Source organism: Colobus angolensis, unplaced genomic scaffold, assembly GCF_000951035.1.
Source record: "Colobus angolensis palliatus isolate OR3802 unplaced genomic scaffold, Cang.pa_1.0 Scaffold216, whole genome shotgun sequence".
NCBI lineage: Eukaryota > Metazoa > Chordata > Mammalia > Primates > Cercopithecidae > Colobus > Colobus angolensis.
In genome coordinates this window covers 2341523-2367287 of record NW_012115333.1, presented here as the reverse complement: position 1 = coordinate 2367287, position 25765 = coordinate 2341523, and the positions used below count along the sequence as shown (strand labels likewise).

The 25765-nt window shown below is 48.3% G+C and overlaps 1 protein-coding gene across 1 annotated transcript in view; it reads left to right on the top strand.

The window, feature by feature from the left end:
- Positions 1-24338, top strand: part of FAM155B (family with sequence similarity 155, member B) — a 27389-nt gene extending 3051 nt beyond the window's left edge. Inside the window, exons 2-3 of the mRNA XM_011943161.1 lie at positions 20828-20999; positions 21407-24338. Coding sequence (XP_011798551.1) covers positions 20828-20999; positions 21407-21792 — 558 coding nt within the window. The 3' untranslated portion in view covers positions 21793-24338. The remainder of the gene's footprint in view (positions 1-20827; positions 21000-21406) is intronic.
- The last annotated feature ends 1427 nt before the right edge of the window (positions 24339-25765 follow it).

The window sequence follows — 25765 nt, the reverse complement described above, 5'->3', positions numbered from 1 at the left end:
ATCAAACGGTTTGCCCTAAGGTCACTCAGATAATGAGCAGGAGTGCCAGGACTCCAGCCCACCTGTTTTGGTGCTAAGCTGGTGCTTTTGCCATGAGAAGGTGCAGATGTATTTTGTAATAAGAATATAACATCTGACATTAATGTAATGCTTAGGGTTTTTCCGCCCCTCTCATGTATGTTATAAGATCAAGGAGGCTGGTGATACTAGCACCATTACTCCCGTTTTACAGATGAGGAAATTTAGGTGCAAGGGGATCAAACGGTTTGCCCTAAGGTCACTCAGATAATGAGCAGGAGTGCCAGGACTCCAGCCCACCTGTTTTGGTGCTAAGCTGGTGCTTTTGCCATGGCCTCACATCAAGTTCCTGATGGCCCTCCCTCCTCTCCTTTGTCTTCTTGTCTGTTTCTCTCCAGCAAACCAGCGAACTCCTCCTGCTCTCTTGCTGCCTGCTGTGCCGGCAGAAGGGCAGTGCCAGCTCCACAGCTCTCTTCCTGCCTTTCCCACCCCTTGTCCAATGCTTCCTCCCTCAACTGAGGCCAGACCCACCTGGGTCTCGAATCCAGCTGTATGATGGGCACTAAGGGAAAAGACAACCTTGCTACCCTTCTTGGACTGTAGGCTCCTCTCTCCTCAGCCCCTCACCCCACCTCCCTGGCAAGCCTTAGTTGCCATTCCCCAACCCTGTTCCTGGGCTCCAAGCCCTCCTGTCCAGTCCCCACTCCAAATGGGATCCCTGGGAGATGATGCCCCACCCTCAGAGCTTCTCCAGAGTGGAGAGCCCACAGCCCCAGGCCAGGATGAAGACGCTTTCTCTACTTCTGGAAAGCAAGCTGGGAACCTCTGTTCCAGAGCCAGGTGACCCCCCTGTCCCCAGGGCCCTGTCTTGAGTGCATCAGTTAGCTCTTCCCTGGGTGGCCCCAGAAACCCTGTTCTCTGCCTTTGCAATATCTGCCCCTGTTTCAGGCCACACGGGGCCCCACGAATCATACCTGTCCTCGCTGCTGCCTGTGACACCTCCCAATTTAGTACCAGCTGCAACATTTCCTTAATGTGTGACTGACTTCCTCTCACACGGCAGGGCAATGTTAACTTAGGCAGGCCGATGCCCTTCCCCGCCCTGGCCTCTCCCAGCTCCTAGGGTCATGCCTCACCTCTCTCTTATCTCCCTGTGCATCTCCCCAAGCCCTGTTTCCTCTAACCCCCACCCCACTCTCTTGGACCTAGCTAGGGTTACTGGACAACCACCTTACTCCCTCATGCCTCTCCATCCTCCCAGTTCTGCCACACTTCTGCCTTTCTGATTGCCTCTTCCCCCACCTCTCTCTTTCCTACTCTCTCTTCAGAACGTTCAGACTAGGGGGAGTGATGGAGATGGGGGCAAAATCCTGACTTCTCTCAAAGCTATTGATCTGAGAGGGAATAGAGGCCCAAGGGAGAGACAGTTCTTAGCTCTCTCACCAGCCATAGGGTTGCATTAGTAAAGATGAGTACCAGGGAAAGATGTGATAGTTCTGCTCTACTCCAGACTGACCCAAGCACACCTGGCAGACAGTATGTTTGATTTTGGGTCTCACACTGACTAGGCTGAGAAGGAGGCAGGAACCCATGTTCTTCTGGAGAGAGTTGAAGGAGGTCTTTCACTTGGTGAAGAGGCGACTCAGGCAGACATGCTGTCTGACTTCACACCTCAGAAGAGTTGGCATGGTATAAATGAAGAAGCATGACCTGCGTAGCCCCGAAGGGCTTTTGTAGTTAGAAAGTCCTAGGTTAAAACCTAGTTATTTTATTTATTACCTGTGTAACCTTGAGCTAAGGACGTCAACTCTCTGAGCCTCACTTTTCTCACCTGTAAAATGGGGCTAATTCATTGTAACAGTCCTCTGAGGTCATTATTAATGAGAAGAGTCTTTACAGTACCTAGACCTGCCATAGCAGAGTTGCTCAGTTTCTTCCTTTCAAAAAAGGAACAGACTGCCTTAGGAGGAAGTGAGTTCCTCCTCCCAGGAAGTATCTGGCCCGGTACAGGTGGACCCCTGGGGAAAATGCCATGGAGGCAACTCTGACACCAGATTTTGAGCAGAGTTGGACCGGGTGACCTTTGAGGTCTATTTCTGCCTGGATTTTAGGCCTGTGAGCAAAGCTTGCTCCTTGAACAGCAGCACTGGATGGGGAGGGCTGGGGAAGGAGGTTGGTCCTAACGCCCACACAAAGAGAGGGGGTGGGGGGCTGCCAGAGCCAGCGCCTTGCCTTCTGCCCGTACCCGCTGGGGCCCTGCTCTTCCTCCACTCCGGCTGGCAGCTGTTTCTGCCTCACTGCCTTCCTCTCTCCTCCCACCTGCCACAGCTTTCCTGCCAAGCAGGACTCCTTGCTAACACTGGGTATGAGGGGTGCTGAGAGCAGGGAGCTCAGGGCACTGGGTAAAGGACAGGAGCCCCAAGTTGGCCAGTGGTCTCTGTTACCATCACACAGGCTTGCAGTCAGGGAGCCTCCCTGACCCAGGGCTCTTAGAGCCAGAGAGGTGCCCTGGTCCCTGTTTGGGGGTAGAGGAAGGGGCAGGCTGTCAATAAACAGCCTCTTGGGAGCCATGGCAAACCCTGCCCTGGGGGAGGGGCCTCCAGATCCACAGAAGCTCATCTCATCACCAAGGAATGTGAGTATGGGGTTCTGGGAAGGAGCAGGAACCAGGAATCCTGGAGCAGGGACAGAGAGGAGGCAACGTTTATAGCTAGGAGAAGGACACAGTGAATTAAGACTGGGAGTAGGAAAGTGGCCTCATGCTGCTCACACCATTCCAGACCCTTCACGCCCACCCTGACCTGCCCCAACTCCAACCCCCATATTCTTCCCACATGTTAGCTCACACCCAACATGCCTATCCACTTTCCAATGACCCTACAACCTTCCCAGTCTTCTACTTATCACCCTAGGCTCTTCCCAAGTCACACCCACACCTTACTCCCTCTACCTATAGTCCTCCAACCCCTATCCCTCCTGACAGTGACCTCTACCCCCTTTCACCCCAACTCTGGGCCTCACTCCCCACCTCTTTCCTGTCAACAGTCAGTCCCTCACATTCCACCTTACTCCCCCTATTCCCGTCTCCCACCTGACACCCCGCCTAAACCTTGACTCCAAGATCCCACCCCTTCTTCTGGCCCGCATGTCCCTTGGGCCTTGCATCACTCACACTCCACTCACACTTTACCTCCCTTTTCGCCATCCCTTGTCTTGCTCCCTTTCATCTTCTCGTCCTCTCTTCTGCCCTCTTTCCTCCTGCCTCCCCCTCTCCCTCTCTGCTGTCTTTCTCCCACTTCCCTTCTCTCCTTACCATTCAGGGTAGACATGTACATGTGTGCATGCACACACAGACACACATCCCCCAGTCTTCTTCATGGCTACTTCCCATCCTTCCTGCAGGCTGGTGCCTGACTACTACAGTCACCATAGCAACGGGAACCTCCAGGAAGGATACACTGGTATCTCCTGAAGGTGGGGGTTGGGGGAGTTAGGTGGAGAAAGGGAGCCTAACAGCCTCCCACCCAGTACCATGGTCTGGCAGGAAGAGTCTTCTGAACATGGTGAAGGTGGAAGTGAGGAGAGGGAAGACAGTGGGTGGGACCAAGATCAAAGGAGGGTCAAGAATCTCCCAACACATCATAAGCATGAGAGGGTGCTTCTAAGCCATGCAGGTGCATGCTGGTCCCCTCTAGATATGTCAGTACCCTAAGGAAAGGGTATACCCACTTTTTTACATGTGGGTAGGGACATTGGCTGACACCTCAGACTCAGGGGTGGGAGTGTGTCCTAGAAAAACTTCTCCTTTGGGGCAGTTCTTCTGTGCCCCCACCCTCTGAGGCTGTTTACCTGCTGTGTGCCCGTACAGACTTGGCATCAAACCTGCCCTTCCCAGCTCATTTCTCAACCACATGTGGATTCCAGCTGCTAGTGTTAGCTGAAAGCCAGGGGTGGCCCCTGCTTCTGGGGGTCTGGACAAATCTGGACCACTACAAGCACCATTCTCCAGTGCTGGCCTGGTAGGTCTCTGGGGAATGGGTATGTTTGCATTTTGTGTGATTACAAGCACACAGACCAGAGTGTGTGCAAGAGGCCAGGGATGCTGGACCAGCCTTTTCTCCCTGGGCATAAAAGTGGGTTCATTAAAGCCTGAATTTTTGATACTGTGAGCCAGATAGGTGCTTAGAGGGGAGAGCAAGGGCACCAGGTGAGCCAGGTGAGCTGCACCTGGCTCTGGAGAGGGAAGGAGTTACTACGGAGTGACAGGGACTGCCAGGGCCAAAGCTCCTGCTGGAATGCATTCTGGGGAAAGTAGCTGGAACCTGAGCCACAAGTCTATGGGCCAGAAGATGAGGCCAACTGGCTGCAAAGATGAAAGAGCTAAGAAAGGGGAAGGAAAGAAGAAAGTTGTGAGCCTTTGAGTGCCTAGGAGATGCCAGGGGCTTTATATATGTTCATGAACTCATTTAATCCTGGCAGTCATCCTAGCAGGCAGGCACTATCATCATTCCCATTTTACACACGAGACAACTGAGGCTCAGTGAGGTGAAATGACCTTCCCAGGCCACATAGCAAAAGGACTGGCATACAAACCTAGGTCTGTCTGTTCTTTCTCCAGTGCACAGATGCATGAAGAAAATGCTAATAATCTCCTCCAGCTGTCAGAGGTAGTGCCCAGCTGGCTACTGAGAGGCTGGGCTGAGAAGTTGGACGGACTGAAAGGGAGGCCCAACAGAGCCTATTGGCAGCTTAGAGGTCCTCTGGAGTGGCCCAGATCCAAAATGAGGACCCACCAACATCCTCTTTGTTCAATATCCCAGTCTCTTGTCCTTGAATCCAGTGACAATCACTGTTACCTTCCTGGAATAGCAACAAGAGAATGGGCACAAGGAAGGAACTGTAAAGGAGACCTGGGCTCCTCTCGCCTGGAGGGAAGGTATCTCTGTTATATTCTCAGCCCCAATCTGCTGGAGGGATCAAGCAGAGCAAGTGGGGAGAAGGTGCAAAACAGTAACCTAAGTTAGTCCCTAAGCAGGCCTAATGCAGGCCTGAGACCCTGGCCTCCACATCCACTGTACCTCAACATGTGCAATTTCTCCATATCCTTGCCCATGCCGGTAGAGCTGGAAGGGAAAACGACTGCAGTAAGACTGTCGCCCCAGAGTCCGCTGAGGCCTGGCCTGGGCTTTGGATGCCCAGTTCCCATGCAAGGGTTTTGGTGAGCCCCTAACCTTGAATACCTAGGCTTTTCTTGGGGATTGAAGGAAGTGCCAACCCACCAAATTCTGCCAGAAGAGGGGCATTTGGTGGCGGTGGGTGTTACCAATGTTCCCTGTCTTACTTGGTTTTAAGAAGATAGCATGGCTACCTGGCTGATCTGTGAAAGGTGAGCTTGTCTGTTTAGTGTTGAACTCATTAAAACTTCCAACCAAGTTAATCTCTTAGAATTATTATAGTCTCAGAATCTTATAAGAATATCTTTTTTTTTTTTCCAGTTAACCAAAAAGGTCTTGGAGAAATTTTAGAACGTAGAAGTATAAAAGGAAAAACGTCCCAGAGCACTTAGTCTTTTTTTTTCCTGTGGTAAAATATACATAACATAAAATTGACCATTTCAACCATTTTTAAGTGTACAATTCAGTGGAATTAAGCACATTTGCAGTATTGTACAATCATCACCACTATCCCTTTCTGAAACGTTTCCATCCTCCCAAACAGAAACTCTGTGCCCATTAAACAGTAACTCCCAGCTGGGCGTGGTAGCTCATGCCTATAATCCCAGCACTTTTGGAGGTCGAGCTGAGCAGATCACCTGAGGTCAGGAGTTCGAGACCAGCCTGGCCAACATGGCAAAACCCCAGCTCTACTAAAAATACAAAACAGCCGGGCATGGTGGTGCACACCTGTAATCCTAGCTACTCAGGAGGCCGAGACAGGAGAATCACTTGAACTCTGGAGGTGGAGGTTGCCATGAGCTGAGATTGTGTCGCTGCACTCCAGCCTGGGTGACGAAGTGAGACTCTGTCTCAAAAAATAAAAAAAAAATTAAAAAAAATAACTCCCCATTCTTCCCTCCTTCCAACCCCTGGTAAGCATTATTCTACTTTCTGTCTCTAGGAATTTGAGTAGATACTTCATATAAGTAGAGTCATACACTATTTGTCCTTTTGTGTCCAGCTTATTTCATTTAGCATGATGTGTTCAAGGTTCATCCGTGTTGCAGTATGCATCAGTACTTCATTCATTTTTATGGCTAATGCGTCCATTGTATATCTATGACATATTTTGTTTATCCATTTGTTGGTGGGCGTTTGGGTTATTTCCACTTTTTGGCTATTGTAAATAATGCTGCTATGAACATTGGTGTACAGGTATCCTTTGCGTCCCTGCTTTCATTTCTTTTGGGTTTATATTAATGCCTAGGAGTAGAATTGCCAGATCATATGGCAATTCTATGTTTAACTTTTTGAGGAACTGCCATCCTGTTTTCCACAATGGCTGTACCATTTTACATTATATTACATTTTATGTTATACATTCTGCATCATTTTACATACATAACAGCAATACACAAGAGTTCCAGTTTCTGCACATCCTTGTCAACACTTGTTATTTTTGAAGTGTTTTCGATAATAGCCATCTTGATATGTGTTACTGTATTTTTACATAGTTGAAATCATAGTGTTTTTTACCCTGCTCTTTTAAGCTTGTTACACTATCTTTTTATATAATTAAATATTCATAAACATCATTCTTGATGAGTGTACAATATTCCATCATGTGAATGTAATGTAATGTATTTAACTAGTCCCCTATTGACATCTATGTTACTTCCAACATTTTACTATTATAAATAATACTGTGATGATATTCTTTGTTCATAAATCTGTTTCAGAACTACGATTCTTTTTTACTAATAAATGCTATCTCAGTCATTTTTTCTTATTTCTCTACTTTGCTGAGTTTTTAAAAATCAAAAAATAATGCATGCTCTTTGTACCAAATCTAACAATACAGTGGTTTATAAAGAAAACATTAATGATCCTCCTATTAGCTCCCCTCCCAATCCCACTGCCTGAGGTCCCTGATGTTAACAATATGGAGTGTGTTCTCCTACCCCTCTGTCCAGGCTTACATAAACGTCTATACACAAAATGACTTTTTCTTTCCTTTTGCATACAAATAGGAGCATAGACATTAATTCTGCAGGATGAAGTTTCAGAGCTAGACTTACAGAATCAAAGAGTATTAACCTTTTTGAGGCTCTTGACATACATTACCAACTTTCTTTCAAATTACTTGGTTATTCTAGTTTATACCCTCACCAAAAGTGTGAGACTAATGCAACACACTTTTCCAGTATTGGCTATCACATCTTTAAAGCTTTACTAATTTGGTAGTTGAAAAATGGTACAGCATTGGCTTTTCATTTGCATTCCTTAAGTCAGATGTTTGTTTTTCTTGTTTATAGGCCATTTGTCTTGCCTGCTTTGTGAATTGTCTTTTCATGTTTTCTGTTTCCCTTACTGATTTGTATGTGCTTTTTTGTATGTACTAATGATATTAACCTTTTTCTAATCACATTTGTGGCAGATTTTTTTCATTTGTTATTTGCACCATAGAGCTGAAAGGAGGGAATGGAAAGGAAGAGAACTATTCCACAAACTTTGTGTCCTTTATCTTACTTAATTCTTGCATCTGCCTTATGAAGTACATACATATTATTCCCATTTTACAGAGGAGAAGACAGGCTCAGAGAGGTTAAATGGCTAGCTTAAGGTCATCCAGCTAGTAAGGGTTGGAGCTGGGATTTGAACCCACGTCAAATCCAGGGATTTGAATGGCAGCAGACAATGGTACCACCCAGCCTTTGTTGGTGTAATTATACTATCAGTAAAGCTTTGTGTGGTAAAGCTTCGTGCTAGTTCCTTAACAGGCATCATTTACAGAAAAGTAAGGGTACATACTTTTATTATCTCCATTTTACAGATGAGGAAAGTGTGGATCAGGGAAGTCCAGTAACTTGCCTGAGGTTTTATAACCAGTATGAGCAGACGTAGGGTTTGGATGGCATGACTGTTTGAGTTTAAAGATGTTTGACCCTGTCTTCCCACTGTATTTGCTTACTCCCTAGGCATCAACTTCTTGGATCCAACTTGAGGCCCAGGAAGGAAAAATACCTTTCTCATAGTCACCAGAAAGTTAGTGGCTGAGTCCCTGTCTCCCTACAGGAGGTGACTTGTCCAAATTCACACAGTTGGTAGCAGAGCCAGAATCTGAAGCCAGCTCTAACTCTCTATCTAACTGGAGCAGGGGCTTCTCGATGAAGAGAATTTGTGGAATATGCTGGGGAGAAAGTGGAGTGCATAGATACCCCGAGACTTTTCTGAAGGAATGGACTCTGGCATTGGAGTCTTCCAGGGTGAGGCTACTCTAGAAGCCCCCAGATGGTAGGACCTGGGACAGGAGAACTCACGTTCTGAGGCAAGAAAATCTTTCTTCTGAAGACAGCTGCCTTCCCTTCACCAATTGTTAAGATTAAAACAGGAATAGTGAGCCTTCGGCTCTGGGTAGGAAGCTGATGGGTGCAGAAGAAGCAAAGCAGTGTTTGCCTCTTTTTAACACCTCCATCTCCCAGGGTGTGTGCGTGTGCACGTGTATGTGTGCATATGCGTGTGCGTGTGTGTGTGTGTTGAGGAGAGAGAGAAAGGAATACTTTGCTTGTGGAACGGAAATGATCATTTGTGGCACCTAATATCCAAATGCTATTCCCCCCACATCTACTTACAAAGAAAACTTGACTCATATGGAGAATGGACTACACAGACTGATTTTACAGAGTCACCCCTCCCATCCACACCTACAAATCTCTCCCTAATTTGATGTGAAATTATGTCAAAACGAGATTTGTTTGAGTCCACAGGCTTCAGTGGTTGTAATGAATTGAAGGGGACCATCCCAAGGGCAATATGAGTGTAAAAGTTTGGACACCGAAGTCCAGATTAACCTGACTTCAACTTCCAGTTCAAAATCTGTCTTCTCTGTAGAATAGCTGTTGAGAACTTGAACATATTCTTTAATCTCTATTGGAATCTCACTTTCCTCACGTTTGGAACTAAAAAATAGGGTTATTATGAGGCTTAAATGCCATGAAGCATGCTAATCTCTTAAGAGCACAGTGCCTGTGAGATGAAAAGTGCTCAAGACAGGCTAGCCACATTGTTGTTATTATTATTGGCTGTGGACCTTGGACAAATTATTTAAACTCTTTGGTCCTCCTTGTCCTCATCTGTAAAGATCTGTCTCTGCCTCAAGGGATGGTTGTGAGGTTTCAGTGAGTTAAGAAATGTCAGGGTCAGGTGATTAGAACAGAGCCTGGCATATAGTAAGCACTTAATAAATGGTAGCTATTATTTTTCTCTCCTTAATTAGGTGTGTTTAATCCAAATGACTGCTTAATATCTAATTGAGATTGGCAACACTGGGGCGGGCTACTTAGGAGTAGGGAAAGGTAATTTGTGAGCAGGAGGTGAAGTATCTGGGGTGGGAGATGACGAGCCAGAGGATTCTAGTGAGGGAAGGCACAAGGATATGCTTAGATGAGGGAGTAAAGAGGCAGAGAGGGAGATGGAAAGACTCCAAAGCCCTTGATTTACCTCATCACTAAAGACCAAGCACAGCTGACAGTCATCTTTGATCACATCTCTGTTCTCTCCAGCCTCTCATCTTTCTGGCAAGGCACAGCATTTGGAGGAGGAGGTAAAGATCTGTCTTTGGTGATCCCTGGAGAAGGCTGGAGATTGCTTCCTGGGCCTGGGCCTGGGCCCAGGTATAGCTGTATGTGGCAAACAAGTGTGCCTGGGAAGGGGAAGTGTGTGCAGCTCAAGGGAACCTGTGGCTGTCACTGTCACAATGGCACCATTCCCGTGGTAATCTGCACAACCATTGTGCACAGAAGCTCCCAAAGCTCCCCTCCTCTCATCTTAGTCCTCTGTGTGGCTGTGGGACCCCTCATTAGCTCTGTTGTCCTGATAAATTTACCGTGGTCCAGACAGTGATGATGGAGTAGATGATCCAGGGTAGGGCAGTGCAGGGCCTGGGGCTCTGCAGCAGGTTCAGTGTGGGCTGAGTCTGGCGAGGTTGGTCAGATCAGGTCTTAGAGATTTTGTTTTCTGTTTTTGAGGTTCGTGGCTGCAAAGCGGTTTGTTTTTATTTAAAATTCACTTTATCAAAGTACTGTATTTTCATAATTTTAAAAGGCATGTACAAGCTATATATATATACACACACATATATATGTGTACACACACACACACTTCAAGCCTCACTCTTCAAACACTTGAGACACTCTTGACTGTTTCTTCTGATATTTACTTCAATATTTCTAAATGGTATGCTAATATTGCTATTTCTTGTTTTTTCTGTTTTAAATATTTGTGTATACACACACATATAGATATTCACACATACACATATCTACACCTGTGTGTATATATCTCATTTATATGTATTCTTGTAGCTTATAAAGCTTTTAAATTCTATATATAAAATATCTGTTAAATGACATATATAGATCTCAATGTTTATCATGAAAACAGCAGCCCTCTACTCCACCCCTGAGCCTCAATCTTAAGAATTAAATACTTCCAACTCTCTTAGCTGTTTTCTTCTGATATTTACCTCCACATTTCTAAATGCCATGTCAATATTCTATTTCCCAATTTTTCTCTTTTAAATATCTGTTGACTTTTAAAATGTGATTAGAGGAAGATTTAGTTCTTTTACTCCCAGCAGCACTTAACATACACACATGCTTCCCCTCCCCTCATACATTCAGTATTGGCAAATCAAAATTTCTGGTTTTAACAATATTCCAGTTTATATTACTAGAATTATAAATATTGTTCACAGCTGAGTTATATAGAATACTGTGATTATGTTTCCTTCCTTGGTCATCTTGTTTGCATGGAGTTAATAATTGTCTCTTGTTTTTTGTTTGCTTAGTTTTCTCATTTTTTGCTGATACATTCCCAATTTCTTTATCAGAACTATAAAATCTCACACAAACACTTTCATAACCCATTATTTTCACTTTTTTTCTTAGAGCTCTCCACCTTGCTCTAGTTGCTAGAGGTTTGGTTTTCAAGTACTTGTCAAGTACCTCCGTGTGTATACCTCCTCCACTTATATACCCACCTCCATGTGAGGCCCTGAGAATAGTGGACAGATGAGTAAGATACAGTCTGTCCTTGGTGAATCTCCAGTCTCATGAGTGTATAATTTATAGAAATGTCTTACCAGAAGGCTCTGTGTTAAGACTGACCTAGGCTGTCCCTTTGGTCCCACACTCAGGCAGCCGTCCTCTTCTTTGTTTCCCATGAGTTACCAGAATGTGATACAGTCCCCCAAAGAGCAAATGTGACCTTAGACTGCATTAACAAAAAGTTTCTAGGACAGGAGGGCTGATACCTCTGCTTCACGTTGTGTTGATAAATCCTATCCAGGGATTGTGTGTAGTTGCAAAGGACATGGAAATACAGGGACTCATCTGAATGTGAACAACCAGGCTAAGAGAGGACTGGAAACCACATCTTTTGAAATAGTTGAAAAAAAATTGGGGATGTTTGGCTTCTTGAAAGAGTAGTCTACGCATAGCTATCTTCAATTTTATTTCCTCACATTTCCTTTTCAATTTTCTACAGGCTGGTTTCTGCCCCCACTGCTCCACTGAAACTGCTCTCACCATAATGAGACTGCCTCTTAATTCCCCAAACCACTGTGTTCCTATCTAAATCCTTATCTGCTGGCCACTCCCTATTCTTTGAAATTCTCTCCTCCCTTAATTGGCAGAATGCCTCTCTCCTGTTTCTCCTCCAGTCTCTTGAGCCACTCCTCCATCTTCATCTGATTCTTTTCCTCCATCTGCCCCTTAAATGTTAGTTTTTCTAGGGATCTGTTGATCCCTTTCTCTATCTACTCTCCCTAGGCAACGCCATCCACTTTCTAGGCTTCCACAATTGCTGACGCAGCCAGGGTGAGCTAGGTTATGCTCTGGTAACAAACAACCCCCAAATATCTGAGGTTTAGCGCAACAGATGGTTACTTCTTTCTCATGATACATGTCTGAAACAGGTCATCAGGGAACATCGGCTCATGATAGTCACCAAAGACCCAGCATGGTAGAGAATCTGACATAACACTGCTTCCACAGTCAGCATCAGAGGAAGGAGAATGTGGCACATCATACATTTGCTCTTTAAACTTCTCCCCAGAAGTGACTCATGTCACCTCAATTCACACTTCATTGACCAGAGCAAGTCATATGGCCATGCCTAACTTCAGAGGGTGTGGGAAAGTGTAGTCCTACTGTGTTCTTGATGACTAAGTCCCTAACCCCTGATGACTTCCAGGCCTTTATGCAGACCCTTCTTCTGAGCTGACTACTGTGTCCAGCTGCCTCCTCAGCATTTCCACCTGGCTGACTCACATATACTTCAAAGTCAACATGACCCCAAACTGAATTTATCGTCTTCACCCCCAACTCTATGCCTCCTGTTTTCCCTGCCTTAATAAATGAAACTATTCATCCAGCTACCCAAGCCAGAAGCTTGGTCATCATCCTGGATCTCTCCCTCTCTCTCATTCCCCACATCCTTAAGTAATCCTGGTGATTCTACCTCTTTAACATCTCTTCCCACATCCACCCCCTCCTCCCTATTTCTCAATTCTGCCATTGTTGCCTTAGTCGGGGTCCTCATAACCTCTCACTCAGACTGTTGGAATTGTCTCGTAACTGGTCTCCATGCCTCCAGTCTTGATGCCTATACTCCATCATCCACACTTTCAGACAGAAGTCTGAAAAGTTAGTCATGTGAGTGGCAAGTGATCTTTAAGTAGGCAATTATTTGAAACCTATTAAAGGCTCTCCATTGCCTATAGGATGAAGCCCAGCTCCCTGTCAGCTTCCAGAGCATAGCATAACCATGGCCATGGCCTTCCTCTGCAACCTCATCTCCCATTGTGTCCCACTTTGCGTCCTCGAACTATGCTGAACTACCTACAGTCTCTAAACTCAACACTTCCAGGCCTTTATGCCTGCTCATTTCTTTGCTTGAAGTGTACTTACTCTTTCCATATTCCACCTAGTTACCTTCTACTCATTTTTTTTTCAATTCCTAACTCAACCCTCTCCCACATGGAGATGTTTTCCTGTCCTTCAGCCCTCAAAACACAGTTGATCACTCCACCCTTAATGCTACTACTGTACCAAGGAGATACAATGCTTCTTGACTTACAGGGGGGTTACACCCTGGGAAACCCATTGTAAGTTGAGAATATCATAAGTTGAAAATGCATTTAATACACCTAACCTACCAAACATCATAGCTTAGCCTAGCCTACCTCAGACGTGCTCAGAACACTTACACTAGCCTACAATTAGGCAAAATAATCCAACACAAAGTGTATTTGATAAAAAAGTGTTGAATATATCATGTAATTTATTGAATACTGTACTGAAAGTGAAAAACAGAATGGTTGTATGGGTACTTGAAGTATCATTTCCACTGAATATATATTGCTTTCTCACTATGGTAAAATTGAAAAAGTGTAAGTTGAGCCATCATAAGTTGGGGACTGTCTGTGCTACCTATCACAGTGACTTCAAATGATTGATTCATATAATTGTCTCCCCTGCTCCTTGAAGACAGGAATCTTGTCTTACTCATCTCTATTATCTGTAGTTCCCAGTACAGTGCCAGGCACTCAGAAGATGTTCAAGAAATGTTCGCATGGACAAATAATGAGAAAACCAGACTCAGAGAAGTCTAAAAATACCTGCAGGGTTGGCACGGGGGACAGGAAGGTAGCTGTTCCATATGGCACCAGAAGAGTTAGTAAGAGCCGCGAGTGAAGCCACAAGGAGGAATTAGTTCAAAAGAAGGAAGAACTTCTGTAACTGGTAGAGTTATCTGAAGATATGGGCTGCCCTAGGACAGCATGACCCCCTGTGACAAGGCTTACAATCAGAAACTGGATAAGCACTTGGCAGTGATGTTGGAGTGGAAATTCCAACAGCAGATAGGGCAGTGCTGTGATGGTTCTCATGGTCCCTTCTATTCTGGAACAGTCATGAACCTGACTCCTCTGCTCACCTGATTGACATGGATTATCTAGGCCCCTTCAGAGCTGCTCCTACATTAGGGACACTGTTTCTCCACTGGACCAACCCTGTCCAGGCTGGGCCCATCCAGCCACTGGCCTTTGAGCAGATGGCCCAAGAGGCTTGATGGTGGGAGAGCTTTCTGGAAGTGCACTGGCTCTAGGTTCTCACCTTCTTCTCCAGCCATCTCCCCTGCCTTTCCTTCAGGCCAGGCCACTTTGACTCATGATTGCTCAGTCTGAGAAGCAGGACAGCTGTTGCTTATTTTTTACAGCCACTTAAGTAGAGCCCTATCATCCACCTGGATTTGCCCTTTAATGCCTCTAATCCCAGTTTGATTCTACCAATCCCAATGAACTACTTTCCCCAGAGTTACGTCCATGATCTCCTTCCTCTGGTTGAGGAGACTGACTTTGACCTAACCCTGTTGTGATCCAATACTTTGAAAGCCCCGAGTCGGGACTAGGAACACTTGGCTGCTTTCAGACCCTGCCCGAGGGGGTCCCTCACACACTTCTCTGTGTGCTGATGGATGCAGTACAAAGAGGCATCAGGTTAGCAATCAGGTTGCCTCCCTTCGAATCATGGCTTATAGTTGATTTCTTCCATGCCTCTGACTTGGCTAAGTCAACCCTCTTCTTTGGGCCTCAGTTTCCCTATGGGTAAAATCTGGGAGCGGAGTTTACTGTGGTGTCTGTGCACAGTGGATTTCATCCCCATATGTAGCTCACATTGCTGCTTTGCCTCCACAGGCTCTGCAGCTGCAGCTCCAGCTGCTGGTCAATGGCCCCAGGGGTACATTAGGAAGACAAGCAGCCCTGGAGAGAAGGCCTATAGGGAGGATTTGGATGGGGAAACAGGCCCCAGGGAGGGAAGCAAGTTAGAATCCAAGAAGGAAACTGCTTAACTTCCTGGTTGGCAAGCACTAAAGCTCTCCTCCCCGGAGGGCTTTTCAGCCCCAGAACCGAGGAGCTTGGGATGGCCTCCACTTTCTAAACTTTCTGGTCCTGAGTCCTGGCTTTGGGATGTAAAAGTCTTCTTTCTAGAGAGAGTAGGGATGAGGATGCCGTGGCCAGGGCTGCAAGCCTCAGAGCCGGAGGGTAAGGCTCTCTGGATCCTCCCTAGACTGGCAACTGCAGAGCCCAGGAGGGGTGGTGACCCCTCTCATCTTGCCCCTCCCATTTCAGGAGTGCTCTGCAGCCCAGATGGGAGGAGGGATGGGACAGCCTTCGCAGCTTCCTTTTTGGGTTAATTGGTGTTCCCTCTAGTTATTCCCTGCTTCCTTCCCCTCCCAGTTCCCATAGCAACTGGGCTGTAGCAGCCAGAACTTGATTGAGCCCAGCAGTGGCCCAACTGAGGTGGGGAAAGGAGGGCACTGCCAGGTCAATGCTTCCCACCCCACCCACCCCCCACTGCCATCTCAAGAGTTCAGGATGGTTAAGCTCAGAGGACAGGACATAATTGGAAAGCCTTTTATGCCAGGGCTAGAGTTTGAAGAGCCTAACACGCCAGAGCAGGTCTGGTTCTCCTCAGCTCTCCTCCCCTCCCCACGCCCTGTGTCCTGCCTCTCAAATTTTGAATTCACTGTTGCTGGTAGGATTGTTCAGTAGGAAGAACCCTGGAGTGGAGGTGGGAAACCAGGTTTCCAGTTCCTCCCAAACCGATGGTTCTCAACTGTGGCTGCATACTAAAATTGCCTGAGGTATTTTGAAAAACTACAGATGTGTAGGCTCCACCCACAAGGATTCTGACTTAGTTGGTCTGGGTGTGATGTGAGCCAGACAGGAGTATTTGTGTGTGTGTGTGTGTGTGTGTTTTTAGACAGAGTCTCACTCTCTTGCCCAGGTTGGAGTGCAGTGGTGTAATCTCGGCTCACTGCAACCTCTGCCTCCCGGGCAAAGGTGACCCTCCCACCTCAGCATCCTAAATAGGTGGGATCCAAGATGTGCACCACCACACCCAGCTATGTTTTTTTGTAGAGATAGGGTTTCACCATGTTGTCCAGGCTGGTCTAGAACTCCTGGACTCAAGCGATCCACCAGCTTCAGCCTCCCAAATTGCTGGTATTACCAGCGTAAGCCACCACACTCAGCCCAAGACAGGAGTATTGTTTCGGCAGCTCTCTGAGTGATTGTGATATGCAGCCAGAGTTGAGATCCTGGAGAACAAAAGAGCTCCGTGGTCCACCCAAAACTGACTATTGTCTTGTTCTGAAACATTTCTTTCCCTGCATCCCTTGCCTCCAGCAAGCCCCACGACTCTCCTAAGCCGGGCCCTCCTGGCTTTCCTCCATCCTTGTAGACAAGTGCCCAGGAAGCTGTGATTGCCCAAACAACCTCCCCCTGTCAACCCCTGGCTCAGTCCTAACACTAATGAGACAGGGCAAGTTACCTAGGTCCATCTAAGAAACAGCTGCAGAGTCTAAGGCAGGCTTGTTGCCCAAGCTGTAACAAACACTGAGAGCCAGATCTTTCACCTGAGAAGGACCCCAGCCTACCTCTGAGGCATGAGGGATAGCAATGGCCTCTGCTGGCCGGCTGTGGGGCTGAGGAATTGGATTACCTCTGAGCCCCGTGTCACTCTTCTTCCTCCATTCCCCTCATTAGCTCCTTGCCTGTTCCTGCTTCCCCACCCACAGGCCTGGTGTCCTCCCCAAGCAATCTGCTCACCCACTTGTTGTCATGGTGACTCTGGCTGGGGGTGTGGGGACTGAGTGGGGAGGTCGTCTAATTAAGGAGAAAGGCCACACTCCCAATGTCAGGCCACCCCTCCCCCTTCCCCAACCTACCCTGGCTGGCTCCCTCCCTTCCTCCTTCCAGAAGCAGATGAGGGGAGCGCCCAGCCACCATAGCCTGTTACTGGGCTAATTGCAGTTGCCTGGGAGGAAGGCAGGAACTCCACTGGGGCCTCCTCACCTAGGAGCTGCAGCATTGAACTAGAAGAGCCCAGAAAGAATTCCACAGGGACCTCTGAGTTGCACTGATGGATGCAGGGTTGGGAGGGGGCCGATTGCACACATTTTGGGGTTAAGGTCAGGCAGTCTCTGGGTCCAGGCTACAGATATTGGGGCAGAGCCTGTGGACAGAGACTCATCTTGGCACTCGGGGGCTCAAAAGATGGAGGGAAGTCTCTAAGGTACTGGGACCCTTGGTTCTTGTAATTTCATGTTCTTTCCTGCCTTACTTCTGTTTCTTTCTCCTCCCCTTCTTGCACTCTCTTATCCCTCTTTCTTACCTTTGCTTTCTTACACTCCCATCTTTCTTAGCCACTCTTATTCCATCTTATTCACCCCCTGCTTGTTCTTACCCATCTGTCTTACTCCCTCTTTCTTACCGCTTCCTCTTAACAGCCCCGCTTACCCCTATCTCACCCTCTCTTTCCACTTATTTCACCCTCACCTCACTCTTAACTCTTCGCCTCCCTCACACCCTCCACCTCTAATTCCCTGGCTGTTTCTCCCAACCCTGTTGTTTCCTACCCCCACTATTCCTAACATTCCTTACCCTCTCTTTCCCATACACCTCATGTCTTCCACCCCTTACCCCATCTGCCACTCTCTCAATCCCCTCAAGCCCCTGTCTCCCTGCCCTCTTTTAACCCTCCAGCTCTCTTACCCTGCCTCCTATTTCCACCTGTTTTTCTACCGTCCTTTCACTCCTTTCCCATTCCTTTTCATATACTCTTTTAGCCCAATAATTTCATATTTAGGAATTTATATAAATAAAATTTAACACAAGTGTGTGAGAGATGTGTGTATAGTCACTGGAGTGTTGTTCATAATAGTGAAAACGTGGAAATAAATGTCCATGAACAAGAGATCACCAATGCCCTTTTCATTCCATTCATACAAAACCATTCTCTGTTCTCTTAACACACCATGAATTTGTTTGCCGACATATCTTTGCTTAAGCTATTGTCTCAGCCTGGAATGCTCGTTTATGTCATCTCTGCCCACCCCATCTAAAATCCTGATTTGAGTCCAAGCTCAACTGTTTTCCCATCACTGAAATCTTCCCCTGCTTCTCTACTTGCTTCCCTCCATTGGTCCATGGTTTGAACTCTCTTGTGGTATAAATCATATGCCATAGATTCAAGTTAGATGTGTCTACCCATGAAAGTGGAATTTTCATGAGCGTAGGGACATGTCCTCATTTAGTTGTCCTGTTCATTCATTCAACAGATTTTTGAAAGTGTATATTGTGCCGAGCACACAATGGTTAACAAAGCAAACCCATGTCTGCTTACGTGCAACTCACATTTTAGTGGAGCTGACAGGAACCAAACAAGAGTGCAGAGAAAGTAATACTTGTGGTGAAGAAACAAGGAAAAGAGAATAATGAGGGTAGCATCCTTTGGTGAGAGGGGTAAGGGAGACCCTCTCTGAGGAGAGGACATTTAAACTGAGACCTGAAAAATGAAAATGACCCAGACATGTCAAGAGTAGGGGGAAGAGCATTCCAGGCCAAAAGAACAGCATGTGTCAAGGCCCTGAGGTGGGACCAAGTAGGGCATGTTCAAGGAAAAGAAAGAAAATGAAGTTGGAGAGAAAGACAGGAGCAAAGTTATACAAGGGCTAGAAATCTGTGGTCAGAAGTTTAATTCTAAATGCATTGAAGGGTTTGGAGCAAAGGAGTAACATGAGTCAATTGCGTTTTGAGACCCCTGTTCCTCCTGTGTAGACAGTGGATTGGAAAGAGCAAGGGTGCAGGTGGAGAGGCCATATGGGAGACTGTCATCCAGGTGAGGGATGATGATGGTCTGCCCAAAGGCGTGGATGTGGAGCTACAGTTGACATGCCTTGCTGATGGACTAGATGTGGGGAAACAGAAAGAGAAATGAAGGCTGACATCTAGGTTTCATGGCACTCACTGAAACGGTCAAGACTTGAGGAGGACAGTGGATTTGGGATTAAAAAAATAAGATCTACATTTTAAAATTTATAACTTGTTAAATTTGGCATGCCTGTGAGATACCAAAGTCCCAAGCAATGCTTTGCTCTTTGGGGGATTGGTTAGCAACACAACCTACCCCATCACCCACTAGTACCCCTCTGCTTTGGAGAAGGCCAGCGTGGGATTGCATTGCCAAAGTCCATGTTCACAGCAGTTATTTGTAGTTTAGTGAAAATGTTTAAAGTAAGTATAAGAAACTGACAGTGCTTCTGAAACCATGTTGCTCAGAATATGATAGAAGAGCCTCCTGCAGCACAGTGACCTGGACCTGGCTCAGAAATGCAGATTCTGAGCCCACCTTCATCCTCTTGAAGCTGAAACAGAGGGAGACGTCTGCATATTTAACAAATGCTTCAGGGGGTTCTGAGACACACTGAAGTCTGAGAACCATTGCTGTGAGGAACAACAATGAACCTAGAAAGCGCCCCTAAAGATACCGGACTGGATGTGGGTGGCGAGGCAGGAACAGGCCAGGTGCATGAGAGCTATCTGGGCATCTGTTAAAATGCACATGCTGACTTGGCAGACTGGGGGTGGAGTCTGAGATTCTGCATCTCTCACAAGCTCCTAGGTGATGATGATGGTGATGCTGCTGGTCCAGGTCCACACTTTGAGGAGCAAGGACCTAGATCAGTAGTTCACAACTGGAGACAATGCCCCCACCCCAGGGGAACATTTGACAATGGCTGGAGACATTGTTTTTTCTTTTTTGGTTTTCACAATAGGTGAGGGGAGAGAATGCTACTACTGTGTAATGGGTAGAGGACAGAGATGCTGTGCCATATCCTGCAGTGTACAGGACAGCCACCACAACAAATAATTATCTGACCCATAATGTCAGTAGTATCACTGTTAAGAAACCCTGGGCTTGATGATAACCAAAGAGTATGGAGCAGGGAACCTTTCTTAGCTAGGACCCAGTGCCTGGTAGGGGTGGACTAGATGAGGGACCGGAAGCATACCTGCGAAGTGAAACTGCAAAGCAGAGATTCCAAATGAAACGTAGCGGTGTGTGTGATGTCTGCTCCATGCCAGAGCAGAAGCCAATAGGGCAGAGCATGGATCAAGTAGAGCTCAAAGGCACATGTGGTGCCTGGTAAGGCAGGTTCCTGTTTTTTTTTTTTTTCATTAAAAATAACCCCTCACATTTGCGTTACACTTTACAGTTTACAAAACATTTTCATATGTGCCATATTATTTCATCCATACAACACTCTAATGAGGTAGAGCAAGGATTATTCTTTCTCTTTCTTGAATTTAGAAACTCAGTACCATCAGCCAAAGAAATGTTTGCTGAATTGAACAGAACTGACATTTGCCTCATTATATATAGGTAGTCTCAGACAAGTCAGAGACTTCCTTGGACCAAGTGTAAAATGACAGGGTTGCACGGAATGATTGGTAAGGCTCCTTTCAGTGCCGACCTTCCAGTAATTTTGTGATCTGTACCAACACACAAATGCTGAGTCTTGGATGACTGCAGACTGGGGTGCTTGGGAGCACTGGCTATGAGATGGGAGATCTTAGGTAAGATGTAGTGGCCTTGATCAAAGCCCTTCTTCCGCTCTACCCACTGGAATCTTGGGGTTAGGTTGGTGAGGCCCCCTTGAGAGACCACAAGTAAGTCTCCCCATCCCTCTCCTCTGAGGCGAGATGGGGCTGGCACATGGGCTGATGCTCTTTCCTCTCCCCACAGGCTGTCTACAAGGCCTGGCTGTGCTCAGAATACTTCAGCGTGACCCAGCAGGAATGCCAGCGCTGGGTGCCCTGCAAGCAATACTGCCTGGAGGTGCAGACCCGGTGCCCCTTTATACTCCCCGACAATGAGGAAATGGTGTACGGAGGGCTCCCTGGCTTTATCTGTACAGGTAAAGGCAGGGCACTGGGGAAGAGGGAGGAGGCTGGGGGCCCAGGACAGGCATCAGGTCAGAGGAGCTGGGAGCAGGGAGAACAACAGGGGAGTCAGGTGAGAAGAAGGCCAGTGGCTGGACGAATGGGCAGTGAGGTCCCCAGGTTGGGATAGGGCCAACTGGAATAGGGAAAAAGACTAGAGTGTCTTTCTCTGCCCAGGACACTCCCAGGTAGTCATCCCGAAGAAACTGGCTGGGGTCCCCAGGAAAGAAGGGCTCAGAAAGGGCAAGTGCCGAGGGCTGGGGGGAAGGAGCCTTAGATGAGGCTACTTGAGCAGCCCCAGCTCTGGAAACTTGCTCCCTAGGTTAAGGCATAGCTATCAGCTCCCCGAACACCCCACCACACCTTCCTTATCCATTGGCAGGGTTGCTGGATACTTCACCAAAGCGTCCGGAAACCAAGTGCTGTGACGTGCAGTGGGTCTCCTGTGAGGCGAAGAAGAAGAAGTTCAAGGAGTCTGAGGCCCCCAAAACCCACCACCAGCAATTCCACCACTCCTATTTCCACCACTACCACCAACAGTACCATCACTACCACCCCCGTCATGAACACCCCCGCCGCGTCAGCAACAAGCCTGCCCTGCTGCCGGTCTCTGGGGGCTCCCGCCTCAGCCCTAGCAGGATCCGGCTCTGCGTCCTTGTTCTCATGCTCCTCCATACCGTGGTGTCCTTCTCCAGCAACCAGGGTGGTGGGGGATTGGGGCTGGAGACACTGCCTGCCCTAGAGGAGGGCCTGACACGGGAAGAGTGACAGTAGGGAGGGAGGACAGACCTCCACCACACACTGACATCAGCTCCAGCTCCCCCTGGTGGGGGGGAGGGGTTCCTCCCATGGGAGGTATAGGATAAGGTGGGGGCGGGGGAAATGGGGGAACGACACATCCCCCCCAACCTACCCCCACCCCAAAATCAGCTCCAACAGAATGGCCAGAGGGCCCCAGGGAGCTGCAAAATTCATCCGGGAGAAAAAGGCAGGAGCAGCAGGTGACCCCTCCCAAGCCCCCATCTATGGGGCTTAGGAAAAAAAGGGAGGAAGTGGGGACTGGATACGCCCACCCCTGCCAAAAGCCCTGACCCTAGGGAAGGAGGCTGCTCACCCAGCCTTGGCCCTGCAGGGAATGTTGGGGGGCACAGAGGGGAGAAGCTCTTTCCCCCACTCCACATTCCTTTTGTTGCCAAGATCCTTAATTCCCTCCTGCCCACATCCCTACAGGCGACGGCAGACAGTGCGATGGCCCTCCTGCCACTTCAGCACACCTTGCCCCACCTGGGACCATCACACATGAAGCACCAGGCTGGGAGTTGAGGTACACACAGTTGCAGCTAGGTCGGGGCCCCAGTTAAGCTGTGCCCCACCACCCTAGGCAATGAGGGGGCAGGAAAGGGGTACAGAATGAATGGTGAAAGAGAGTGAAGATAGAGAAGGGGGAGAGGAGAGGAGAAATGTGGACAGAGGGCTTGAAGAGATGGCCGAATAGGCTACTGCCATCTGGCTTTGGGAAGACAGTTGATAAGTGTTGAGGTAGGCTCGAGAACTGCTCCCCAAATCAGTGAGTTGCGTGAGGAGCCCTCTGGGGAAAGAGCACAGGAACTGAGTTGCTAGGCCTCAAAACAAAAGGCTGCAGGCACATGGTTAGACTGCCGCTGTCTGAAGGACCATATCTTACAGAAGGTGCACATACTCCCAAGGGCCACTCTTGCCCTGGAGATCTTGGCCTTGGGGTCAAAGATATTTCCATTTCCGATCTCCATGGGGAGGAGGGACTTAAGCCCAAGTGGGTCAGGCCTGGCCCGGGTCCTCATACTCCCCCATCTTGTCCCAGCCCAGGCCTCCATGAAGGAGAACCTGGTGGCATTGCCCCAGAGCTCTCCAGAGATGAGCCTCCCCTATCCCCACCCTGTCCCCGTCCCCGTCCCCAGCCTACCAAAGAGTATTCACACCTTTCCATCCCTGACTCCATGGGTTACTGTCCCAATTGTGAAATACCCAGACTCCTCTTCACCTTGTAGCAGGGTCTTCTGCTCCAGTCACCCCGGCCCCTTGCAAGAGAAAGTCCAGGGACTGCCAAGAAGACCCTTTGACTAAAGATAATGTGCTGTCATCTCTTGGCTGAGAAACGGTTGAGTCAGGCTAGAGGGCTGGACAAGAGAAGAGGCATTGAGAGCCCCCTTGGGGGCCATTAGCCTTGCTCTGGTCTGCTGTGTGGGGGTGGGGAGTAGGGGGCATCCCACATTGCCTGGGACATCTGAATGCTGATAAGAATGGACAGGTAAGGGAGCCAGAGCTGTATTCCTGGGACAGGCCAGGGAGCCTTTAGTCCCAGCAGGGCCTGTGTCCTGGAATGCGATGCTGATGAGTGAATGGAAGGGTGGGCCTGGAGCTGCGTGAGAGTGAAACCAAGAAGCGGATGGGGAAGGGAGAGCTGACCTTGGTCAGCTTAGGGATGAGTGGAGAAGGGATCATTCATGGGCCTCAGCTGGGTCCCAGACTGATTACATGAGACCGGGGAGTCCTTCCCTGCCAGTTTTCTCATTTCTTACAGCCTATCCCCCAACCCTACCCCTGTGCCCTGCCCACACACTCCCCTGTTTGGCCCTCAGCACTTCGGGCCTGGTCACATACCCCATCCCTAGTGCTCTTTTCAGCTGGGGAGGGGAAGAGGTGCTGGCTCCTTTCCAGACATGCTTATGTATAAGTAAAGGGGCAGGTGCTTGGGCTCCAGAGAGACCCTAGGTACTGCCTTCTAACTCCTGCATCCTCAGCAGGGGAAAAGGGACTGGGAAATAAAGGGGAACCATATGGCCCCAGGGAATGGACCCTTGGAGACTCCCATCCTCTCTTCCCCCTCACCAAGTGCCCAGGAGACCCCTGGCTCAGACCAGCCCAAGGCCTTGCCCAGTGGCAGGGGAAAGGGGCACCTCACTCCACCTCAAAGTCATTTGACTGCCCCCATCCACCCCACCACCCTAATCTTCCACCACCTCTCCGGCTGTCCCTGCCCTCCATCACAGGCAGCAGAGCCGGGCAGCTTTCTTACGCCATTTTCTACACTGTGCTTCATGAGTAGGACTTTCTTGCACTAGTTCTTATGACTGAGTCTCCAAACTGGTTTCCTAGTAGTCCCCCATCCCTTCCTCCCTTACCCAGCTACGATTCAGTTGTCTCTTACCCTGCCTCTGTGTTTCGGTGAGAGTCTCTGTATGTGTACTGCTTTCCGTTTTGTTGCATTGTGGAGCAGAGGCCTCTCTGCTCTTGTTTAACCCCATAAAGAAATAAATGATAAGACTTGATGATAACCCTCCCTTCATGGATTTGTTCTGTGGAGTTGAGCTTGCTGCATTAGGGAAGGCTGTGGCTTGGGGAGGGGGTGGGACCAGAGATGTTGACCCTGTGCCCAGCTCTCTGTCAGCTCAAATCTCAGGAAGAAAGGGTAAACTGTAGTAGACCATTCTAGACAAGGACTCACAAAGCCAGCCACCTGCAGGGATCAGGCAGATCACAGTATGGAGTGAAGTAGGCCGGGTTGGGGAAAAGTGCAGACTCCAATTTGAGTGCTGAGAACTGCAGGACATGTGCAAAGGAGGCAGCTGAAGCCCAGGGTTGTCTTGGGGAATGTAGGTCCAGTGTTGCCAATCTTCTCATTCTTCAAGGGGAGTTAGGACTTGGGATTCTAACATGAAGCCCCCTAATTCACAAATGTTGGCTCAAGTATAAAAACCAACAAACCTACCTCCATGAGGGCTAAACAAGTCTGCAGGCTGTATGTGGCTTGGGGATTGCCAGTTCTTGCTTTTGTTGCAGCCTTTGGTTCTAGTCTGCCAGCCTCATCTCTCCTACACCTCTTCACCAGACCCATCTTCCCATCACAGGAGGAAGGTCACTTGGGGACAACTGCTTGAGGGGTGGCAGACAGGGCTCTCCATCACTAATACTGCTTTTCACATAAATGAGGAAAGGAGAGCATGGTCAGGAGAGAGGCTGGTGCCCTGACTGAGCTGCCAGATTACTTTGCCAAGAAAACATGAGCCCACTCCACTTCCCCAAAAGCAGCATAACATGGAGGTCACAGCATGGTCTCTGGAGCCAGACCATATGAGTTCCAAGTCTAGCCAGTGCCATTGTTACGGGATCTTTGGGGTGTCACTTTTCTGGCCGAAAACCTCTGTGGTCAGTGATACCTTTGCCCAAGTTCTTGTCCTGCATCCAGGAAGAATGAAGTATGCAGACAAGTGGAGGGTGAGCAAGACAAAGAGGAGCTTTACTGAGTGTTAGAACAGCTCAGAGGGGACCCACAGTGGAGCTACCCACGTAGCTCCTCTGCAGGCAGGTCATCCTGTCATCTCTGCAGCTCTCAGCAGAGAGGAGCCCCTGGAGAGGGTAGCTCCTCTCTGCAGCTGGTAGTCCTGACATCTCTGCAGGTCTCTGAAGCTCTCAGCAGAGCGGGTAGCTCCTCACTGCATCTGATCATCCTGTCATCTGCTCAGCTCTGGCTGAGCCCAGGGCTTTTATGGGCCTCAGAGGGGAGGAAGTGTGCACCAATTGGCCCATGGGCAGCCATGGGCAGGCCCAGAAAAGGCACCACAAGTTCCCACTCCAGTCTGTGGGACTGGCAGTCTGGCCCCCAGTCTTCAGACCCTCCCTGGCCTGAAGGTGGGGCCTCACCAGGGACCCACCCCCTTTCACCGAGGAACCTATCTGCCTTCTACTGCTGCTCATGGTGCCC